Source organism: Fusarium tjaetaba (genome assembly GCF_013396195.1).
Source record: "Fusarium tjaetaba strain NRRL 66243 chromosome Unknown NRRL66243_c0000400, whole genome shotgun sequence".
NCBI classification, from domain to species: domain Eukaryota; kingdom Fungi; phylum Ascomycota; class Sordariomycetes; order Hypocreales; family Nectriaceae; genus Fusarium; species Fusarium tjaetaba.
The window spans coordinates 1-19,155 of record NW_023501596.1 but is presented as its reverse complement, the minus strand read 5'-3'; the positions used below and the strand labels follow the sequence as shown (position 1 = coordinate 19,155).

The window sequence follows — 19,155 nt, the reverse complement described above, 5'->3', positions numbered from 1 at the left end:
GTTTGGGGGAGGGGGCAATATGGATGTGATGGATGGGCGTGCATAGATTGAGTGAGTTATCATGGAGATGAATACCTAGGTAGTTTACGAATCCAACAATATTTAACAATGTGGCTAAATAGTATGAGTTGCTTGGTTGATAGTTGAATCAAATCTACAGTCTCTGATTGTAACAACGGTCATGCTGTGTAACACAATATCTTCAGAGACAATACACAGCACATAAAATTGTACGCTGTAACAATGAGGCTGAGAGTCAAGACACATGAGTTGCGAAGCAATTCATTGCCCTCAGCCTTGACTTTCTTGGCCCATTCCAGTCCATCTCAAGGGTCCTTTGGGCAAGAAAGAGAATTTGCCAAGTTTCTTATTCTGGGGATAATCACTTTGTGGGATACTGATAATGCCTCTATAGTAGCCAGAAAGTCTTCAACCATCTTCTCATTTCCCAACAGCAACCTTGATTTCTCTCCCGTCCCTCGAACAGAAATTATGAGAGTCACAGAAAGGTACACACCAAACACAACCATTGGATCAGCTAGCACTAGAAGACGGGACTCAGCCGTTGCACAAGGCCAAGGCTTTACTAGACGAGTGGATCTCCACGTTCCTTAAAGTTCTGCTTTTTAATTACATCGAGCAAGCGGGCTGCCCGTGTAATTAGTTGACTGGATGGCCTCATGACCTTTTATCGCACCAGCTCGCTCCGGTCACAGTTTCACCGGTCGATAAATGGCTTGCAGAACCCTTCTACACAGGCAATACTGTCAATAGTCTCTGGATATGCAGGTGACTCGAGTTCCTGGCAGCATACATGATTTCAGGACAAGTTAAGCTTCATCAAACGAGATCCAACTTCGGATGATAGACAGGGGTAATTACCGCCAGTGGCCCCTACAAGCGTGTCATCTTGGCGCTATGGTTGGACGCCAAAGCTTTTAGCTCATCATGTTTCCTAAGCCCAAAGATATGAGTAACCAAACGATACGCATTTTCTCTTATTGCACTTCAATGCCATCAAGCACTATGGCGGGTGGCTCGACGCCAACGTTTTGTAATTCCTGTGCCTCTTTCAGAGCTCCATTTCCTTTAGAACTAAAGCGCCGCAACCATAACCTCTTCTGTTGCTCGCTCCCCTGCCAATAACGGTGGTGCTATCAGACAGTCTTCAGCCTAACTCCACGTCCTGAGAGGCGTTGTCTTTTTCCATTACTTATCCCATTTCGAGTCACCCTCGGCCGTTTGAATTACTTCTTTACGCTCTAGCTCATGGTTGAGCTGATCTCTCACCTGGGATAGTCCATGTTTGCTAGGAACTTCTCGCTTACAACGGGTTCTGGATCACGAACATGGAGGCTTCTTGGCTCTGAGGAGTCCAAATATAGCCTCCATTCTGCCTTCTTTCCTANNCAATCGCTGTACCTGTGCCAGTAGCTTGGTCATCCGCGGGGCTCATGGGTGTGAGTTGGCATCGCCAGCGCATCCTCATCCCACCCTCCCCAGGCGAAGCCGCTGCTTGGGAGCAATTTTGAGTGGTTGTCTGGCAAGAGCTTCCGAGATCGACGTGATGAGTTGGCATTTACTTACGCAAGATGGCGAAAAATAACTTGCATGTTTGACATGCAGATAGATCGTGATGCACCGTATAGCTTAAGGTGAGGCTCTACGGTCAGTGTGATGTCTCCCAAACTGGAATGTAGATTTCGCAAACTGTCTCAGCTTTATCGAAACCCTCGCTGGTTAGAAGCCCCTTGAGTTAAATGCCCCAATGTGGTATAAGTCAGTGCAGAGGCTGTTCCCGTTGTCCGACATGGATCCATGATCTGCCTCATGACAGCTCTGGAGCCCTAGTCCCCAAAGCCGCCCATTTCAGCTTAACATATGCTTTTTCTCCCTTAAATATACGCTCAGAGGACACCGATTTCTAAATAAACCGGCATATGGTTTCACACCAGGGTAATCAATCGACCAGATCGCCTCATTTTTTCCGAAACAGAAACGTATCATCCGCTTCGCCTTCGCCTTCGAAAAGGATACCCAGATGAGACCAGTTTGGCGGGCTGAACAGTGGGGATGCATTAACAATTTCTTAAACACGGACCTTCCTCTTGACCGTGAACATGATACGAGGTGTTGAGCATCAGATATCAAGGATCTGCTTCGAACCGGAACTTCCTGTCCCTTCCGGCCGCGCCCTGATTTTCGAAACAATCTGTCACTTTATGCGTCAGGTTGTGGGGAGTTGCACGAGGTGAGGATCACGTATTACGCGTTATAATATTCCGTATTCCTCCATTCATCCTATAAACCTTTTCCAATATCCATGTACATAGATTCCCGAGGCCGATCCTATATTGATCCCTGACCTGGAGCCGAAAACTTAATAGTTGAAAAGCTGTCCCTACGCTTGCATGCCAAGTACCTTTCCCTTAGTGTTGAACGCCGTCATAACACATACACTCCGAGTTCGAACAATTTCAAACACTACTTTTCTTTCTCCTTCTCCTCTTCTTCTGCCAACCTAAGGGCCTCTTCGAGAGCTTCCTCGTCTTCGTCGAAAGCATCGTTCTCGTCCTCCTCAGCCTTCTTCACCACTTCAGGCTTAGTCTTCTCAATGATCTCGGCCTTTTTCTCAGCAGATTTAGCCTCCTTGGCATCGGCTTCCGTCGCTGGAGCTTTTGTGGAAGTGCCAGGTCCTAGTGCCCAGTCAATCTCTCCTTCAGGGCCATATCGCGTAACTAGCCAGTCATTGGCTTTTCTGAAGTGATTGCAGTCAAAGAAACCCCTGGAAGCACTGAGAGGGCTGGGGTGGACACTCTGTAGTACAAGATGTTTGACTCGATCGATCTTCTGCACTCGCTTGCCGGCTGGTGTTCCCCAGGCCATGAAAACAACACCCCTTGTTCTCTTTTGCGCCACTAAATCAATCACTCGCTGTGTGAGCTTCTCCCATCCTCGATTAGAGTGCGAGTTGGCTTCATGGGCTCGAACTGTAAGGCAGGTGTTCAGCATGAGAACACCACGGTCTGCCCAGGGGGTGAGAAGACCTCCTCGGTTTGGTGGTGGCTCGAAAGTAGGATAGTCTTTCTTCAGCGCAATATACATGTTCTTGAGCGAGGGTGGTGCAGGAGTTGGGGGTCGAACGGAGAATGCCAATCCATGAGCCTGGTTGTCGTTATGATAGGGGTCTTGACCAACAATGACAACCTTGACATTGCTGAAAGGGGTATGACGGGACCTATAAGCTGCAAGTTAGGAGCTGCCACAGCAGGTAGAAAGGTGTTTCGTCCTTACCATGAGTAGATATCGTTCCTAGGTGGGAACACCTTGCGCCCAGAGCTGATTTCTCGATCAAGGAACCGCTTTAGGTCCAGGAACTCCTTTGTAACCAGATCATCCTTGAGGTGCGCCAGCCAGCTTTCGTCAAGAGTATCGATTTCGAGCTGCAGGAGCTCTTTTTGCTCTGGCTTCAAGGAAGCCACCCACTTGGCCTTGTCAAACTTGACGGCTGGTGAGGGGGCAGAAGCACCAGTACCAGTACCAGTAGGCTTAGGAGCTGCTCCGAAGAATGAGGCAATGTTGCCATTAGCCTTAGGCTTCTTCGAATCGTTCCCGGTCGAGGCGCCTGCTTTACGTTTGAGGGTCGACATAGCGATAGCTTGTAGGTGGAGACTGAAGGTGGGAGGAGGTGGATGCACGATGAGCCCTCGATACGAGGGAGGGACTCTTGCGACGACGAGAGCTCGAACGAAATGAATTCTGGGCAATTGATACAAAAAAACAAGCCAATTACACAGATACAGTACTCATGAAAACAAAAAACGTAAACCGCGAGTATTGCAAGTGTATGCTGATAATTGTGGTAGTACAATGTGTAGAAATAAGAAGAGTATGGCTGTGAGAATTCGGGCTAATGGTGATGCAAGGCCCAGGAGTTAGTTAAATGCAATCGCGTTAAGTAAGACGCGCTAGCTCCCAGCCATTAACGCGGTCCCCGTGACTTTCGCGTTGAGGACGGGAGGCTTGGAGAGACACTAACTACAGGGACCTGAAACTCCGAGTGGTTGGGGGCCTAGGATAGCTTCAGCACTAGCAAGCCACGCCGTCAGTCCACCAGGCATCAGGTCGAACAACTCCAAAAAGAGCAGTTGCCGAAGCGATATTTGAGTATAATTGCTTCTGTTTGTTGAAAGTGGTTATCAAACAGAGTTTCGGCAGATTATAGCGCCATGAACTGAATCATCGGATAGTCGCTCAAATTTGAATAGTCCTTGCATATCCGTACGGAGTATCTACAGTATTGTAGGTATGCGGTGAAATTGGTTTGCTCTGAGTCTCTGCATGGAAAGATAGTATGCTTCCTACCGAATAATAAATCTTAGGGTTCCTGTTCCGAATGAAAAGAAGACCTAGTATATCCTAGACGAGTTGTCTTGGCATGTTGCTTCAAGGCCAGAGCCTTTCTTATTCCCCGAGGACTATCTACCTACCTTATATACGGATAGGACTTTAAGGAAACTTATCACCTGCCGTGCTATCTTTGGAATATATTTAACGAAATCATTAGAAACCAATCCTCCGTGAGACTAGGGGCCCGTGTGAGCCAAACTGTTTGCTGTGCTTCTGCTGGTTGGACATGGTCTTTAAACGCAATTGTGGAATCTCAAATGGTTGGTGTATCGTATACCAACCTACGTACGGAGCACATAGGTAGGTAGAGAGCCAATCTGATTTCGTGCAATGTTTACTGGGTAGCATGTGCACTGAAGTCAAAGCAGGTTCCAATTGGAGCTCAGTTCTCATAATGCAAAGACAAAAGTCGCAGTCTTTTATCCGTCACCTGATGCTGAACCAATGTAATAGGGTCGTAGAGTGTGTCGGTTCCTGGCCTAACGTTGCTTAATCATCAGCCATACAGTTCTGCGCTTTTCCCTTTTGGGCCACCACATTACCTCATTCAAGCTCCGACCTCAACTGGACAGCTTGTAACTCCAACACCGTTGGCCTCACCAAATTATTACTCTGCATTATAGCCATGCTCTATAGCAGAATTGACCTTTCCGGCACATAGCAGCTGCCAATGATGCGTCAATCGATAGTCTGGGTCCTCCGTTAGTCAATCATTTCATACCTTGTTGTAACACGCGACAGCTGTCAATTTGGCTTGCTGACTTCTTTATTAGTGCTTTGGCAGGTAACCACAGGACTCGGCACAAATGTCAAACATTATGACGAGACGTACAAGGATAAGAAACTTGAAGGAGCTGGACAGAACCAACATATCGCTTCTCCCAAGACCGACGTCGTTGTCGATCAAAGCCAGCCTGCTGGCCCGCAACCTGGTACGACTACTCCCACCACCAACAAGGCGCAAAGACACTGACAGCTTCTAGGCGCCGAACTGGTCGATGCAGCAAGAATAGAACTTACAAAAGCCCCTCAGCCTTTACATCGCCGAAAGCGAAGACCTTCGGGACTCGTCGGCACTGCTTTGCGTTACATACTTAAAGCCGTTCCATCTGGTCCGGCAACAGCCCCGTCGCAATCCCAAGAGACCACTGTCAACGGCGCTGTCGCAAAAGCGGTCGAATTTCTCGAACAAGCCGCACAACAAAACAATTCCGATGCTCTCTACCTACTTGCCGAGATAAACTTCTTCGGCAATTATAGTTACCCAAGGAACTTGGAGGTGGCCTTCAACAACTACCATCAACTTGCAACTGTCTATGGAAATTCAACAGCCCAGTATATGCTGGGAGTCTACTATTCGACCGGGATCGGTAATGTTGTAGAGCGTGACCAAGCCAAGGCGCTTCTCTATTATACCTTTGCTGCTATTCGTGGAAATGCTCGTGCGGAGATGGCAACGGCCTTTCGACATCATGCTGGTGTTGGCACGACGAAGAATTGCGAGGCAGCAGTGAAATATTACAAGCGTGTCGCAGACAAAGCTATAGCTTGGTACCGAGCGGGCCCTCCAGGTGGTCGATCTTGGATCCATCAGTCATGGCGAATTTCTGACGACGACGGAGGTATCTACGGAGAAGGGGCGAGCGCTTCAAGCTCAGGCATGAACGCATTCAAGGCCAGCCCTGGCTCTGATGCAAATGCCGCCATAGACGATGTGATTGAGTACCTGGATCTTATGTCTCAAAAGGGCGATTCCAAGGCTTCATATAACCTCGGCCGCATATACTATGACGGCCAACGAGGCCTGGAACGAGATGTTGACCTGGCACGTAAGTATTTTGTTCTGGTCGCATTACGTTACTGGAAGAAGGACGGTCGCCTAAGCGAGAACCCGAAGCCTGGAATCGAAAAGATTGCCAGTAAGGCTGCTGGGTATTTGGGTCGGATGTATTTGAGAGGCGACGGTGTTCCTCAGAACTTTGAGCGGGCCAAGGTGTGGTTTGAGCGTGGAATTACACAGCACGATGCTCAGTCACAACATGGTCTTGGCCTAATGATGCTTCATGGCTACGGCCAAAAAGAGAATGTGAAGAGGGCTATGGAGCTCTTCAAGTCCTCGGCCGATCAGGATTATGCCCCAGCTTTGGTGCAGATGGGTCAGCTTTACCTAGACCAGGGTGGCCAGGAAGATGTCAGGATTGCCAACAACTATTTTGAACTCGCCGGTAGGCACGGCAACATTGAAGCCCACTACTATATTGCAGAGATGATTCACCATGGTGTCGGACGAGAGAAGCATTGTCCTGCATCCTTGACGTATTACAAGAGCGTTGCCGAGAAGGCAGAGCCCCTGGTGTCATCATGGGGCGACGCCAACGACGCTTACGAGGCTGGCGATTACGAACTTGCATTCCTCGAATATCTTCTGGCCGCCGAACAAGGCTACGAGAAGGCCCAGACCAATGTTGCCTACATGATAGATTCTGTTCAAAATGGGGTTTCTATTTCGTCATTACTTGGACAACCCCGAGAGAAGAGTGGTCTTCTCGAGAACCCATCTCTTGCTCTTATTTACTGGACGCGATCTTCCAGACAGTCTAACGTTGATGCACTGGTCAAGATGGGTGATTATTATTACCATGGTATTGGTACTGAAGAAGATATCACAAAGGCTGTCCAGTGCTATACCGGGGCCTCCGACTACTCTCAGAGCGCACAAGCACTGTTCAACCTCGGTTGGATGCATGAAAACGGCATTGGTCTGGTACAAGACTTCCATCTGGCAAAGAGATATTACGATCATGCCCTGGAGGTAAACGACGAAGCATATCTACCAGTAACTTTGAGTCTCCTGAAGCTTCGCCTTCGAAGCGCTTGGAACACACTGACACATGGACCAATTCACTCGATCCAGGATGAGCCCAGTAAGTTTCTCTTGTCAGATACAAATCCTGGGTACATACTTACAAAGCCTCCAGAACCTAAGAAGGATCGCTCATTCTCCGAGTGGATCGCCAACTTCCTGCGAGAGGATAACCAATACTACGAGGAGGAGCATTACGCTGGAGGTGATTTATACGATGGTGCTCTCGGTGACGGACAGGGAACAGATGACGACGATGGTGTACTAGAAAGCATCCTGATCATTGGAGTCACCTTTTCACTTGTCTTTTTATTATGGTGGAGACAGCGGCTGCAACAGGCGCATCAACAAGCAGAAGACGCTCGAAGAAGAGAGCAAGGCCTCCCGCCGAACCCTCGCCTCGATGGTCCAGGTCCCGGCTTCGCTGGCTGGGGAGCCGCTGGAGGCGTAGTTTTGTAGAATCTCAGAAGTAGCGTGGTTATTTATGTTGTTAATAGCATTAGAGCGATGGCGTCTTTGGATTGGTTGTCAGAATATGATAAACTTATAGTTGTAACCTTTGCGTGCATAAGTGTAACGGTTACTGACATGAAAGTGAAGTTTTTTGAGTTATGGACGACTCGAGGAGTTGGCGTGCATGATGGATAATTAGATAGAATGAGGCCGGAATGTCCGTGTTTACCGTAGTCGTGGCTTTACAAGAAAAGACGTGCGAGATGTTTCAAGTAGCTACGAGGCTGAACTGATGGCTGCTTGTCATACGCTAAATACAGTACGGATGTCGATCGATCCGTCTCACGGTTTACTGAGCATGATATGTACAGTAATACTCACTGCTGAGTCTCATTTATATGCAGGGCTTGTATCGCTTATCATGGCAGAGTCTTATTCTCTTTGTGAAGGATTCTTCAGAGCAACCCTCAGACTCAGTAAGCTGAGAGGCTAAATAGACTAGTTAAGTAGGTAGTTAGTCGCTACCTTATTCAAACACGATCGTCTTTATGGAGTAGCTGAGTACGTAGGTAAGTAGCGATAAACTTGGACTTGTAGGAGACAAAGAGGCGAGAGGGTGGTGCATTTCTTCGGCTCTGTGGCTTGTCTTAGGCTCGTAGCCGCTGGGACGTGACCACAACCCTGCTACTGTCAGCCTGTGAAACTTGAGGAGTCGAGCGTAACGTAACTCTGCCGCAGAGATCGTCGCGTCTACGCACGATAAAGGCACTGGCAGTGGCTATCGCCCCCTCCTGTCCCCTTTCTTGTCTTGCCTTTGTGCATTGGAGCGCCCGCTTAAAACGAAACCGAAGGGGGAGGGGGAGATCGTATTTGTACGACAGGGCCTTTATGTGAAAACCAACCTTCTCCCTTTGGAATTCCTAGCATATCCTCCTAGTAAACTCCTTCTAGTCTATTTCTTTCTCGTCCCTTCATCTTCTTACTCACTGGGGCCGTTCTCTTCATTCCACAAAGACAAGTGCTGACTTTGACATCCATTCATTCATTTATCCCTGCGATTGGGGGTTGTTTACGCATCCTTCGGGCACCTAGCACCTGGCACCTGGCACCTTAGCAACTGTGAACTTTAGTGGAGGAGAGCACTTTCAATCACCTTTACGGACCTCGGAGTACCGTTCAGCGTACCTCGTACTCGGCTGATTCCATCCATCTCAAAAACCAACAAACACACGCACCAGCCTATTCTAAAGAACGATCTCTTATCGCCACTATGGCGAGTTTTGTGAGGTATGCGCTTGAGCGCAGGGACGATGAGACTTCCGAGTACTTCACCGATGATGACGATGTCTATTGGTGGTATAGCAGAGTAAGCATCCATCATTGACTTTCGCACGTTCACGTTTCACGTTGCGCATGCTAACTCGACAACAGGAGGGATATATCGTCAAATGGACTATCCTTGCCGTGATCGTACTTCTTTTTACACTCTGGATCGTCGGAGGATACTGGCATGCAAAGAAGAGAATCCAAAAGGGTTTACGACCACTAGCATATCATAGAGTAAGTCGCACCAGTGATACACACCCAAAACACCAATTCTAACCCTCCGCAGTGTTTTGTTAGTAGGCGCATGATGGCTCAGGTCGATCCCCGTTACGCATATCCTCCTAACGGATACTACTACGCTCCTCCTGGAAACTACGCCCAGCCTGGCGGATATCCCATGCATAACATGCCTCCTCCACCAGTCTATGACCCATCACGACCTCCCATGTACGAAGAGCCCCCGAATGCCTCAAAGATCGACCCGGCGCAAGGACAGCAGAGACAGGCCGATGGACCGGCAGACTATTATGCTCCTCCAACAGGACCTCCGCCTCCCCGATAAACGATGTTAGGCGCTGGAAGGGTTCGGTTGAGAGGCATACGTGTATGGATGATTGATTCTTGAGCCATGTAGCGGTTCAGAAGTCGCTGGGCGGCCACGTGAGAAAGCATGAAATTGAAAGTCAATCAATGAATGTAGCTAGCATAGAAATACAAGCAAATGCCGGCGTTCAAGCGCCAGGCTCTCTTTTCCAATTCACAGTAAACCAACTCCAGTCGCCCTGGGTATATATAAGTGTGTGTATCGGGCGTCACATAAGGCTCCCTTCCTCTAGTCCAAATCCATCGCGTCCGGGTCATCGTCTGTACTCGTGGCAATCCCAGTATTCAATGTGGCGTCTTGTATCGTTGGGGCCTCCGTTTTACCCTCCCTTTCTAGCCGCTGTAGCTCTCTTGTGCGATTCCTCGACTCGATGATGGCCTTGCGCACACTATCTTTGTCCTCTGGCACCGTCAATGACTTGGGGTCACTATACAGCACTACCTGCATGCCGGCTAGTTCTCCCTCGCTGTTGGCTAATACCGACGGGGGGATGCGATTCGCGCGCAGATGCTTTTCGATATCTGGTAAGAAGACAAGCTTGCCCGGGTCATCGCTTTCGCTATCGGAGGAGAGCTCATCATCCATGTTGTAGATGTATACTTTATGTTTTGAATCGTCTAATTGCATGGTCTCATCGGGAACTGGATTGGAAACAACATTGGAAGGTGTAGGAACTGGAGCAGCAGAAGAAATTGAAGTTGTTGTTGGTTGTTCGACAGGGACGTATAACTTGTTCCCGCTCCGTTCTGTAGACACGATAGGTGTTAGTTCATGGGCATCGCGAACAAGGATAAAGACAATGTGATGAATGGGAGAAACAGGAATAAAACATACCTAGATTAAGGAGACTCAAGCGTTTAGAAAGACGTTCATTGTCTTGTGTCTCTGCCTTTCTCTTTCGGCGCAATCTTCTTGTCTTGTCGACCCCCTCGGCTACACCTACTGTAGCTGGGGCGGAAGATGACGGGGATTGTAACATGATCGCAATGGGTGGCCAATTCGTAGTCCACCAAGGCCTAAAATGGCGAGCTTTTAAACCCTTCAACACCTGGACTATCCGATTGAAGGTCGAATCAACGGCTCGGAGAAGGACACTAGCAACACACGTGGGGAGTATGAAATTTTGAAGTCTTGACTTGTCTTTTGCGTGAAGGCGACGGGCTCCTTTTCTTTGGCTAAGGTAGGGGAGGGATTGGATTGGATTGCCTGTCCTCTATCTCTCGAGGCTCGATGTGGGCGTGCATCAATCGGGCGAGTGTCACTAGGGGCGGAAACGGAAATACTGCAGTGAGCTTCAGCGGTTGCGGGCGTTGGAGTCGGCGCTGTAGGGCCCGGAGCTTGAGGACGATTATCGGCGCGGGAGAGCGTGGGCCTTATGTATCCGTCTCGGTCTTGACTCATTCTTGTAGAACTTTCTACCCTTCTCCGCCTGCGCCTACGCCGCCACAGCAACTCCATCTCCAACTCGGATCCCAGCAACTTCAACTTCTCCTCCACAATCTACAATCAGAAACCCCCACTACCACCACGACGATTCCTCCACGGCCGACAATCACTGCAGCGTCTGCGCGGAATATCTTCAGGACTGCGACTAACAAGAGATTGCCTTTTTTTATTCTTCGTCGGTCTTATTCCAGCGCGACCATGGCCGAGTCGGAGCTGAAGTGGCCCGCTGCGCGCGTGCGCAAGACCTTTCTCGAGTACTTCGAGCAGAGGGGTCACACAATTGGTATGCGATTGCGATAGCGCGGGCACCTCGTCTCACTGCATTAAAATATACTGAAGTTATATCCAATTTCTCGAGAGGGATTGCCTTGACATCACTACCTACTTGGTTTTTTTCTCCTCTGACTCACAAATCACTAACAAGACTTCTTCTGCTTCAGTTCCCTCTTCATCGGTCGTCCCTCACAATGACCCCACCCTACTTTTCACCAATGCCGGCATGAACCAATTCAAGCCTATCTTCCTCGGCACCATTGGCAAGACTGATCCCATGGCCGGCCTCAAGGCCGCAGTCGACAGTCAAAAGTGTATTCGTGCTGGTGGCAAGCACAACGATCTCGACGATGTCGGCAAGGATAGCTATCACCACACATTCTTCGAGATGTTGGGCAACTGGTCTTTCGGCGACTACTTTAAGAAGGAGGCTGTTTCATATTCTTGGGAGCTTTTGACAAAGGTCTATGGTCTCGACCCCGATCGTCTTTACGTCACATACTTCGAGGGTGATGAGAAGCTGAAGCTGGAGCCTGATTTGGAGGCCAAGGAGCTCTGGCTCTCGGTTGGTGTTCCCGAGGATCACATCCTTCCTGGAAACATGAAGGATAACTTCTGGGAGATGGGTGACCAAGGCCCCTGTGGTCCTTGCAGTGAGATCCACTACGACAAGGTCGGCGGCGGCCGCAATGCTGCCAGCCTCGTCAATATGGATGATCCTATGGTTGTCGAGGTTTGGAACAACGTTTTCATGCAGTACGATCGACAAAAGGACGGTAGCCTCAAGTCTTTACCCGCCAAGCATATCGACACTGGTATGGGCTACGAGCGACTGGTTTCTGCCCTTCAGGATACGGTTTCCAACTACGCCACCGATTGCTTCACCCCTCTCTTCCAGAAGATCCAGGAGGTCACTGGCGCTCGACCCTACGCCGACAAGTATGGCAAGGATGATGCCGATGGCATTGATACCGCCTACCGTGTAGTTGCTGATCACATCCGAACCCTTTCTTTCTCCATCGCTGACGGTGCTGTTCCCAACAACGACGGCCGAGGTTATGTTGTTAGACGTGTACTAAGACGAGGTGTGCGATATGCTCGAAAGTATTTCAACGCCGATATCGGCGCTTTCTTCTCCAAGATCTTGCCTGCGCTTGTTGACCAGATGGGCGAGCAATTCCCCGAGCTTGTCAAGAAGCAGCAAGACATTAAGGAGATTCTCGATGAGGAGGAGGTCGCCTTTGCCCGCACTCTGGATCGTGGTGAGGCTCAGTTCGAGAAGTACGCTGCCGAGGCTACCAAGCGTGGCTCCAAGAAGCTCGAGGGTGATGTTGTATGGCGACTTTATGACACTTTCGGTTTCCCCGTGGACCTGACTAGATTGATGGCTGAAGAGCGAAGCCTCGATATTGATGATGCTGAGGTTGAGGCTGCTCGAATCAAGGCTCGTGAGGCCAGTAAGGCAGTCAAGGAGTCTGTCCAGACTTTCTCCAAGCTCAATGTGCACCAAATCTCTGAGCTGGAGAAGGATCTTAAGGTTGAGCGAACTAACGACGACGCCAAATTTGCTCAGGGTGACACCAAGGGTAAGGTCCAACTCATTTACGACGGCCAATCCTTCCTTAAGTCGACCAAGGAAGTCCCCGAGAAGACTGCTCTGGGTCTGTTGATCGATAAGACCAACTTCTACGCCGAATCTGGTGGTCAGGTCGCTGACACTGGACGTATCGTCATTGATGATGTCGCCGAGTTCAAGGTTCTTGATGTTCAGAACTATGGTGGCTATATTCTACACAACGGTTATATCGAGTATGGTACACTATCCTCTGGTGACGAGGTTATCTGCGAGTACGATGAATTGCGCCGATCTCCTATCCGCAACAACCACAGCGGTACTCACATTCTGAACCACTCCCTACGGGAGGTTCTTGGTGATGATGTCAACCAGAAGGGTTCTTTGGTGGACAACGAGAAGCTCCGTTTCGATTTCTCCCACAAGACTGGCGTCAAGATTGAGGAGCTCAAGAAGATCGAAGACATGTCAAACTCATACATTCGCCGTAAGGACAAGATCTTTTCCAAGGAGGTTGATTTGGATCTCGCTCGCCAGATTGAGGGCTGCCGTGCTGTCTTTGGCGAGACCTATCCCGATCCTGTGCGTGTTGTCTCCATCGGCAGAGATATCGATGAGATGCTCGCCGACCCCAAGAAGAAGGAATGGCGTCAGTACAGTGTTGAATTCTGTGGCGGTACCCATGTTGAGCAAACTGGCTTAATCAAGGACCTCATCCTTATTGAGGAGAGTGGTATCGCAAAGGGTATTCGCCGTATCATTGCCTATACTGGTGAAGCTGCTCATAAGGTTCAACGTGAGGCTGATGAATTCTCCAAGAAGATTGATGCTCTCGACAAGCTACCTTTCGGTCCTGAGAAGGAGGCTCAAATCAAGGCCGTATCTGTGGAGCTCAGCCAGCTGACAATCTCAACTTTGACAAAGGATGAGTTCAACAAGCGTTTCCAAAAGATTTCTGCTGCTGTGATTGCTGAGCAGAAGAAGCGCCAGAAGGCCGAGTCCAAGACTGCGCTTGATATTGTCCAGAAGTACTTCGAGGCTAACAAGGATGCCAAGTGGTTCGTTGGCCGCCTGCCCGTTGGTGCCACTGGTAGTAAAGCCCTGCCTGATGTGGTCAAGCACTATCAGGGTAAGGATAAGGAGAAGACTGTTTACTTGTTTGCTGGTAGCAAGGAGGAGGGTGCCGTTGCACATGGTGTCTACGTCGGAACTGTAAGTTTACCCCTATCATTAGTATTGCATACACTGACTAACTATTTCAGCACCTTGCTTCTCAAGGCGTCACTGCTGAGCAATGGGCTGCCTCCGTGTCGGAGATTATTGGTGGCCGATCGGGCGGCAAGGAGCCTGTACGACAAGGCCAGGGTACTAAGCCTGAGAACATTGACGAAGGTGTTGAGACTGCGACAAAGTGGCTCAACGAAAAGCTTAAGCTGTAAAGTTTGTCTTTCTACTCTGCTCAATGGGAATTTATGATTATTCATTCAGCTGGGAGTAATATCGGGGATCTGGTCAGATAAAAGAAAGGACATAGAGCGTTCAGATAGGCATGGCCATTTACCATTGCCATAAGAAGCATGATGAATTAAAGAACACCATTGATAACATGATGGTTTGATGAGATGGTATATACTGTATCTTTCCGGATGTATATCTCCATGGCCCAGGGGAGGAAAGAAAACTCANNGTGTTTTCTTGCTCCTTGAGGATAGCCCTTTGCTTTGACTTTTGTTCACGGCTAATTTTATACAGTTACAAGAACGCTGGCGTTGCGGTAGTTTGATATCAAGGGATTCTCTCCGCTTCGGGTTTCGGTGTCCTCAACGTATGCCCACTTGCGCATGAAATCACCATGCGACATAACACGAGTCAACTTTCCCGTGATGGCGCGGTAGATGGCCTCTGTGACGCGGAAATCTGTTGGGAACAGAATATCGAAATATCCTTGATGGACCTATGTGGTGTTAGTTTACCAATATTCAATGACAGTGGGCTTTGTAGCTTACCAAGGGGGTTGTAACAGGCACCATCTTTCTGTGGTACCGTGTCTGAACCACAGGTGCATTCATACCCTTGACAGCTTGAGGTAGCCAGTCAAAGTCAGAAGTCACAAGACGATGTCCTGGGAAGTATTTCTCAAGAACGTCAAAGAACTGCATCAGCCGTGTGGGGATAAATTCCGGATCTGAGAGATTGGCAGCAAACGGTATCTTGGTGGATAGATATCGTAGAACAGCATTGCTGGCGTACGGTTTCGGATAGTTTCCCCCTGTGGCAGCGTGTCTGACACGGAAGTATCGTGCAGCAAGAGGGTCCAACTCTTGAGAGTAGAATTCGTAAAAGTCGCCGTCGCCATCGATCAGCACGTGGCCTTGCAGGGGCTGCTCGGTAGCAACGTCGTAGCGGATACCATCGTGGGAGAAGTTGTCGAAGACCTCCATGGCGAGAAAGAAACAAGGTGACGGCACGTATTGGTCCCAGTCGAAGATGGAGCGGTTGATAATCTCGACCTTATCCGCGTGGCCTCGAGACGCAGCCGTGGAGAGAAGATGTCTGTTTTGCAGCGCAGCGAGCGTTGAGGAAATCTCGATGATGTTGAACTTTGTGCGGGCGTACACTTGAGGATCGACTTCTCGGATGTAGTCCAGGATGTTGAGCATGAGCGTTCCACGACCGGCGCCCATTTCGTAGATCAGAAGATCGTGGTATGGGTATGTGGTGAGACGGTAATTCGTGACGAGGTAGCGGGCGATGGCTTCGCCGTAGTAGGGACGAAAGAGCTCGGTAGGCGTATGCCATAGCTGGCGTGTTGGGTTCTCTCCTTCTCTCTCATCAAGAATATCCTCGAATTCGGTGTAGCGACGGCCTAGCTCGGCCTGGAACTCAATTTCATCGCGCATTGAGTTGAAGTCGAATGGCTCGCCGGGGCTGAAGATGACGGCTTGCTTGGAGAAGTATCCATATGAGGGGTTGTAAAGACTGTCTATAGCTACGTTATTCTTCCATTCCGAGAGGGATACTCGAGTGTCATGCCGTCAATAAAGTCTCTCAGCAGCATTTTGACCTTTCGTGGTCGTTCGGTTCGTTGCTTGAGCTCGTCAATCGTTATGTAGGGGTACTCGGCAAACTCGGCAGATCGGTCTTGGGGCAGAATGTTCGTGCGCTGCTGCCATCGACTCTCGTTTTTCTTCATTCCGCGATCACTAGAGGGTCGTCCCGCAACATAGAAGCGGCTCTGATGACTGGCGATAGTGGTTCGAAGGCCATTGCGAAGACCGGCGAGGTTTCTGACGCCTTTACAGCCTGGAGGTCGATGGTGGAAGAGTTGGCGGAAGATTTGGGCCACAATTGGGGAGTCCATGTTGTAGAAACTCTTGTTATATCGTCGACATGTTGTTTCTTGGGGATTTAGTGTTTTGAGGTTTGAGATGGTTTACATTGGAAGGTGTGGGTCTCAGTTGGTCGGGAGTACCTCGGGTTGAGATCGGGAGTGAGGGAGAGAGTAGAGGATTTGCCAATTCATACTTGGGTGATCATGTGCGAGTTTTCCTTTTTTAGATTATGAATAGGTACCTTCATCATTTGAGCTTGAACAATTGCCGTGTCCTTGACTTTTGTCCTTGGTATCGAAACGTCTGATCTCTAGAGCTCCCGGAAGTTTGGAGGGGCTTAAAGTGAGGTTATAACCAAGATATATGAGCACAACTTCTTATGAAGAATCATTGGTAAAGTAATGATCAAAAGCTTCTCAATATTCGGCCCTGGGACATTTATTTATGGCAGAGATTAAAAGCATAATCATATCATGGATACGGTGCTATTTGAGGTCAAGAAGAGGCAAGAAAGATTAGCCTCTATGATAGATAATAAAAAGACTTATGATAATTTAGGACAACTTAGCATAGACTTAACTAGTAGACCTTACTCCGTAGATTATGGTTTTGGCACCTTGGTTTCTTGCTCCTGGGGGAGGTTTGTAGCGGATATAATTACAGCTAATAAGCTCCACATGACATCACGCACGCACCAGGGTTCATTACTCATACCTTATCACTCAGCTTTAACCAAGATTATTCAAGTTTCAACCGCAACCTCAACTCATCAGAAGCGCAGTCAACAATGCAGGCATTCTAGTTCTCCAGTGAATGCCCAACTGATGAGTTCATTGGGTACACTAGCCAAGGACTTCCCAAAATGGCGCTCAGCGACCATCCAAAAGCCTACGGCACCGCTGCCGTTGTCTTCGCCTTCACAACTGGCATCCTCGTCACTTTAGGATTCAAGGACTTTTACCCAGATCTTGAACGTCGGTTCCAGCGCAAGAGGCGTGCAAACACAGGTGGTGGCCGAAGATCGAGTCTTTTCTGGGGCGACCCTGTTGAGCTCCAGGATCATGAGTCTCAGCCTTCAACACCAACGTCTTATGACGTTGTGAGGAATAGCCTGGTAGACGGTATAGAAGCTACCATCGGCAACACACCTCTTATAAAGATTCAGTCGTTATCGAAAGCCACAGGCCGGCTCATCATGGCCAAAGCAGAATTCCTAAATGGCGCCGGAAATTCACCCAAGGATCGTGTTGCACTTAACATGATTCGAGAAGCAGAATCCAAAGGTCTACTAACACCACATAAGGGCGATACCATATATGAAGGCACAGTAGGAAGCACGGGTATCTCACTCGCAACTCTTGCCCGAGCAATGGGCTACCGCGCTCATATCTGTATGCCTAGCGATATGGCTCTCGAGAAGTCTTATCTACTCCTCCATCTTGGCGCAACCGTGGAGCGAGTCACTCCCGCACCTATCACCAGCCCTGATCACTTTGTCAACCTTGCTCGAAGGCGTGCGGAAGAACACGCCAGCAAGGCCAAGGATGGTAGTAAGGGTTTCTTCGCCAACCAGTTTGAGTCTGAGGCCAACTGGAAAGCACATTTCAATGCAACGGGTCCCGAGATTTGGCGGCAGACGAATGGCCAGCTGGACGCTTTCGTCGCTGGAGCTGGTACAGGGGGGACAGTCTCCGGCGTGGCGAAGTATCTGAAGGAGGAGCAGAAGGCGACTGATATAAAAGTCGTTCTCGCCGACCCCCAGGGCAGTGGTCTCTACAACAAAGTCTGCCACGGCGTTATGTACTCTTCGACAGAACGTGAGGGTACAAGACGTAGGCAGCAGGTTGATACTATGGTCGAAGGCATCGGAATCACACGTCTGACCGAGAACTTCGAAGCGGGACGCGAACTTATCGACGATGCTGTGCGGGTAACTGACGCACAAGCCTGCCGCATGGCGCGCTGGCTAGTTGAGCACGATGGTATATTCATCGGCAGCAGTAGCTCTGTCAACTGTGTCGCCGCGGTTGAGGCAGCTATGAGACTTCCAAAGGGGAGTCGTGTTGTTACCATCCTGTGCGACTCTGGAACTAGACATCTGAGCAAGTTCTGGAAGCACATCAAAGAGATGGGACTGGAAAGCGAGGAGGAGGCAACGAATTTATTTACTGAGCTAGGGATACCCGGCCATGATGAATGAGGTGTGAACGAACCGAAAAAGATGTGTGAGTTTCATGAAATGAAGCATATGTATATAATAGATTAATATCTTCAATCGACTCTCGACTTTCCTGATACTTAGAAGACTAAGAGGCAAGAAACCTTAATACTATAGCCTTGAACCCTAAGTACCTAATGAAGATGTTTAGGTAATTTGGCCTATGTTTATGGACTCTTTCCTAAATTTATTCCTCTTTTTAAGGCATAAGTTTTCTTGCTCCCTGAGGGATGTATCGTTGTATGCTTTCTATCGTTATAGTTTCATGGATACATATCATGACAAGGAAAACTATATACCCTTGAAGCTAAGTGGTCAAAGTATTTATGTAATTTGGCTTAAGCTTAGTCTTATTACCATATGCTAAGAGCTACCGGTTCATAGAGACATCGTCAGGCTAACTACCTATCTAATATATTCAGTTCTCATTTTGTACTATGGTCGCTGTCGTAGTTCACCATGGCAATGTGACCATATTCCTCATCATCTGTTAGATTGGACTCAGGCGTCCAGGGCCTTTGTTGTTGCTGATGAGTATCGTGTGAGGATTCAAAACGTTGAGGAAGAGGGTTGGCTTCCTTATCAGCTCCAACTGGCTTGCGGGGAATAGCAGGCCTATCTTCCTGTTGAGCTTCAGTAGGGCGTCGGGGCAATGGC

The 19,155-nt window shown here is 49.0% G+C and overlaps 8 protein-coding genes across 8 annotated transcripts; 4 read left to right on the top strand and 4 right to left on the bottom strand.

Moving 5' to 3' along the window:
* Positions 1 to 2,484: 2,484 nt before the first annotated feature.
* On the bottom strand, positions 2,485 to 3,650 carry FTJAE_13286 (uracil-DNA glycosylase; the record flags this gene model as incomplete). The annotated part of the gene is made up of 2 exons (XM_037346414.1): positions 2,485 to 3,238; positions 3,295 to 3,650. 2 exons carry the CDS (start codon positions 3,648 to 3,650, stop codon positions 2,485 to 2,487), a joined length of 1,110 nt encoding a protein of 369 aa, XP_037199692.1.
* Positions 3,651 to 4,804: 1,154 nt separating this feature from the next.
* Positions 4,805 to 7,732, top strand: FTJAE_13285 (HRD3-like protein; the record flags this gene model as incomplete). Its single annotated transcript, XM_037346413.1, has 4 exons — positions 4,805 to 4,856; positions 5,184 to 5,342; positions 5,394 to 7,334; positions 7,389 to 7,732. 4 exons carry the CDS (start codon positions 4,805 to 4,807, stop codon positions 7,730 to 7,732), a joined length of 2,496 nt encoding a protein of 831 aa, XP_037199691.1.
* Positions 7,733 to 8,996: 1,264 nt separating this feature from the next.
* Positions 8,997 to 9,614, top strand: FTJAE_13284 (ubiquitin ligase sel1; the record flags this gene model as incomplete). Its single annotated transcript, XM_037346412.1, has 3 exons — positions 8,997 to 9,092; positions 9,158 to 9,286; positions 9,339 to 9,614. 3 exons carry the CDS (start codon positions 8,997 to 8,999, stop codon positions 9,612 to 9,614), a joined length of 501 nt encoding a protein of 166 aa, XP_037199690.1.
* Positions 9,615 to 9,884: 270 nt separating this feature from the next.
* On the bottom strand, positions 9,885 to 10,635 carry FTJAE_13283 (uncharacterized protein; the record flags this gene model as incomplete). The annotated part of the gene is made up of 2 exons (XM_037346411.1): positions 9,885 to 10,402; positions 10,491 to 10,635. 2 exons carry the CDS (start codon positions 10,633 to 10,635, stop codon positions 9,885 to 9,887), a joined length of 663 nt encoding a protein of 220 aa, XP_037199689.1.
* A 665-nt stretch (positions 10,636 to 11,300) lies between these two features.
* On the top strand, positions 11,301 to 14,387 carry FTJAE_13282 (alanyl-tRNA synthetase; the record flags this gene model as incomplete). Its single annotated transcript, XM_037346410.1, has 3 exons — positions 11,301 to 11,385; positions 11,543 to 14,160; positions 14,211 to 14,387. 3 exons carry the CDS (start codon positions 11,301 to 11,303, stop codon positions 14,385 to 14,387), a joined length of 2,880 nt encoding a protein of 959 aa, XP_037199688.1.
* A 305-nt stretch (positions 14,388 to 14,692) lies between these two features.
* FTJAE_13281 (uncharacterized protein) lies at positions 14,693 to 16,309 on the bottom strand (the record flags this gene model as incomplete). The annotated part of the gene is made up of 3 exons (XM_037346409.1): positions 14,693 to 14,902; positions 14,955 to 15,927; positions 15,969 to 16,309. 3 exons carry the CDS (start codon positions 16,307 to 16,309, stop codon positions 14,693 to 14,695), a joined length of 1,524 nt encoding a protein of 507 aa, XP_037199687.1.
* Positions 16,310 to 17,142: 833 nt separating this feature from the next.
* FTJAE_13280 (cysteine synthase A) lies at positions 17,143 to 18,480 on the top strand (the record flags this gene model as incomplete). Its single annotated transcript, XM_037346408.1, has 1 exon — positions 17,143 to 18,480. The coding sequence occupies one exon, from the start codon at positions 17,143 to 17,145 to the stop codon at positions 18,478 to 18,480; it is 1,338 nt and encodes a 445-aa protein (XP_037199686.1).
* A 443-nt stretch (positions 18,481 to 18,923) lies between these two features.
* Positions 18,924 to 19,155, bottom strand: FTJAE_13279 (uncharacterized protein; the record flags this gene model as incomplete). Its single annotated transcript, XM_037346406.1, has 1 exon — positions 18,924 to 19,121. A coding segment is annotated over one exon (198 nt), but the record flags the coding sequence as incomplete, so codon positions are not given.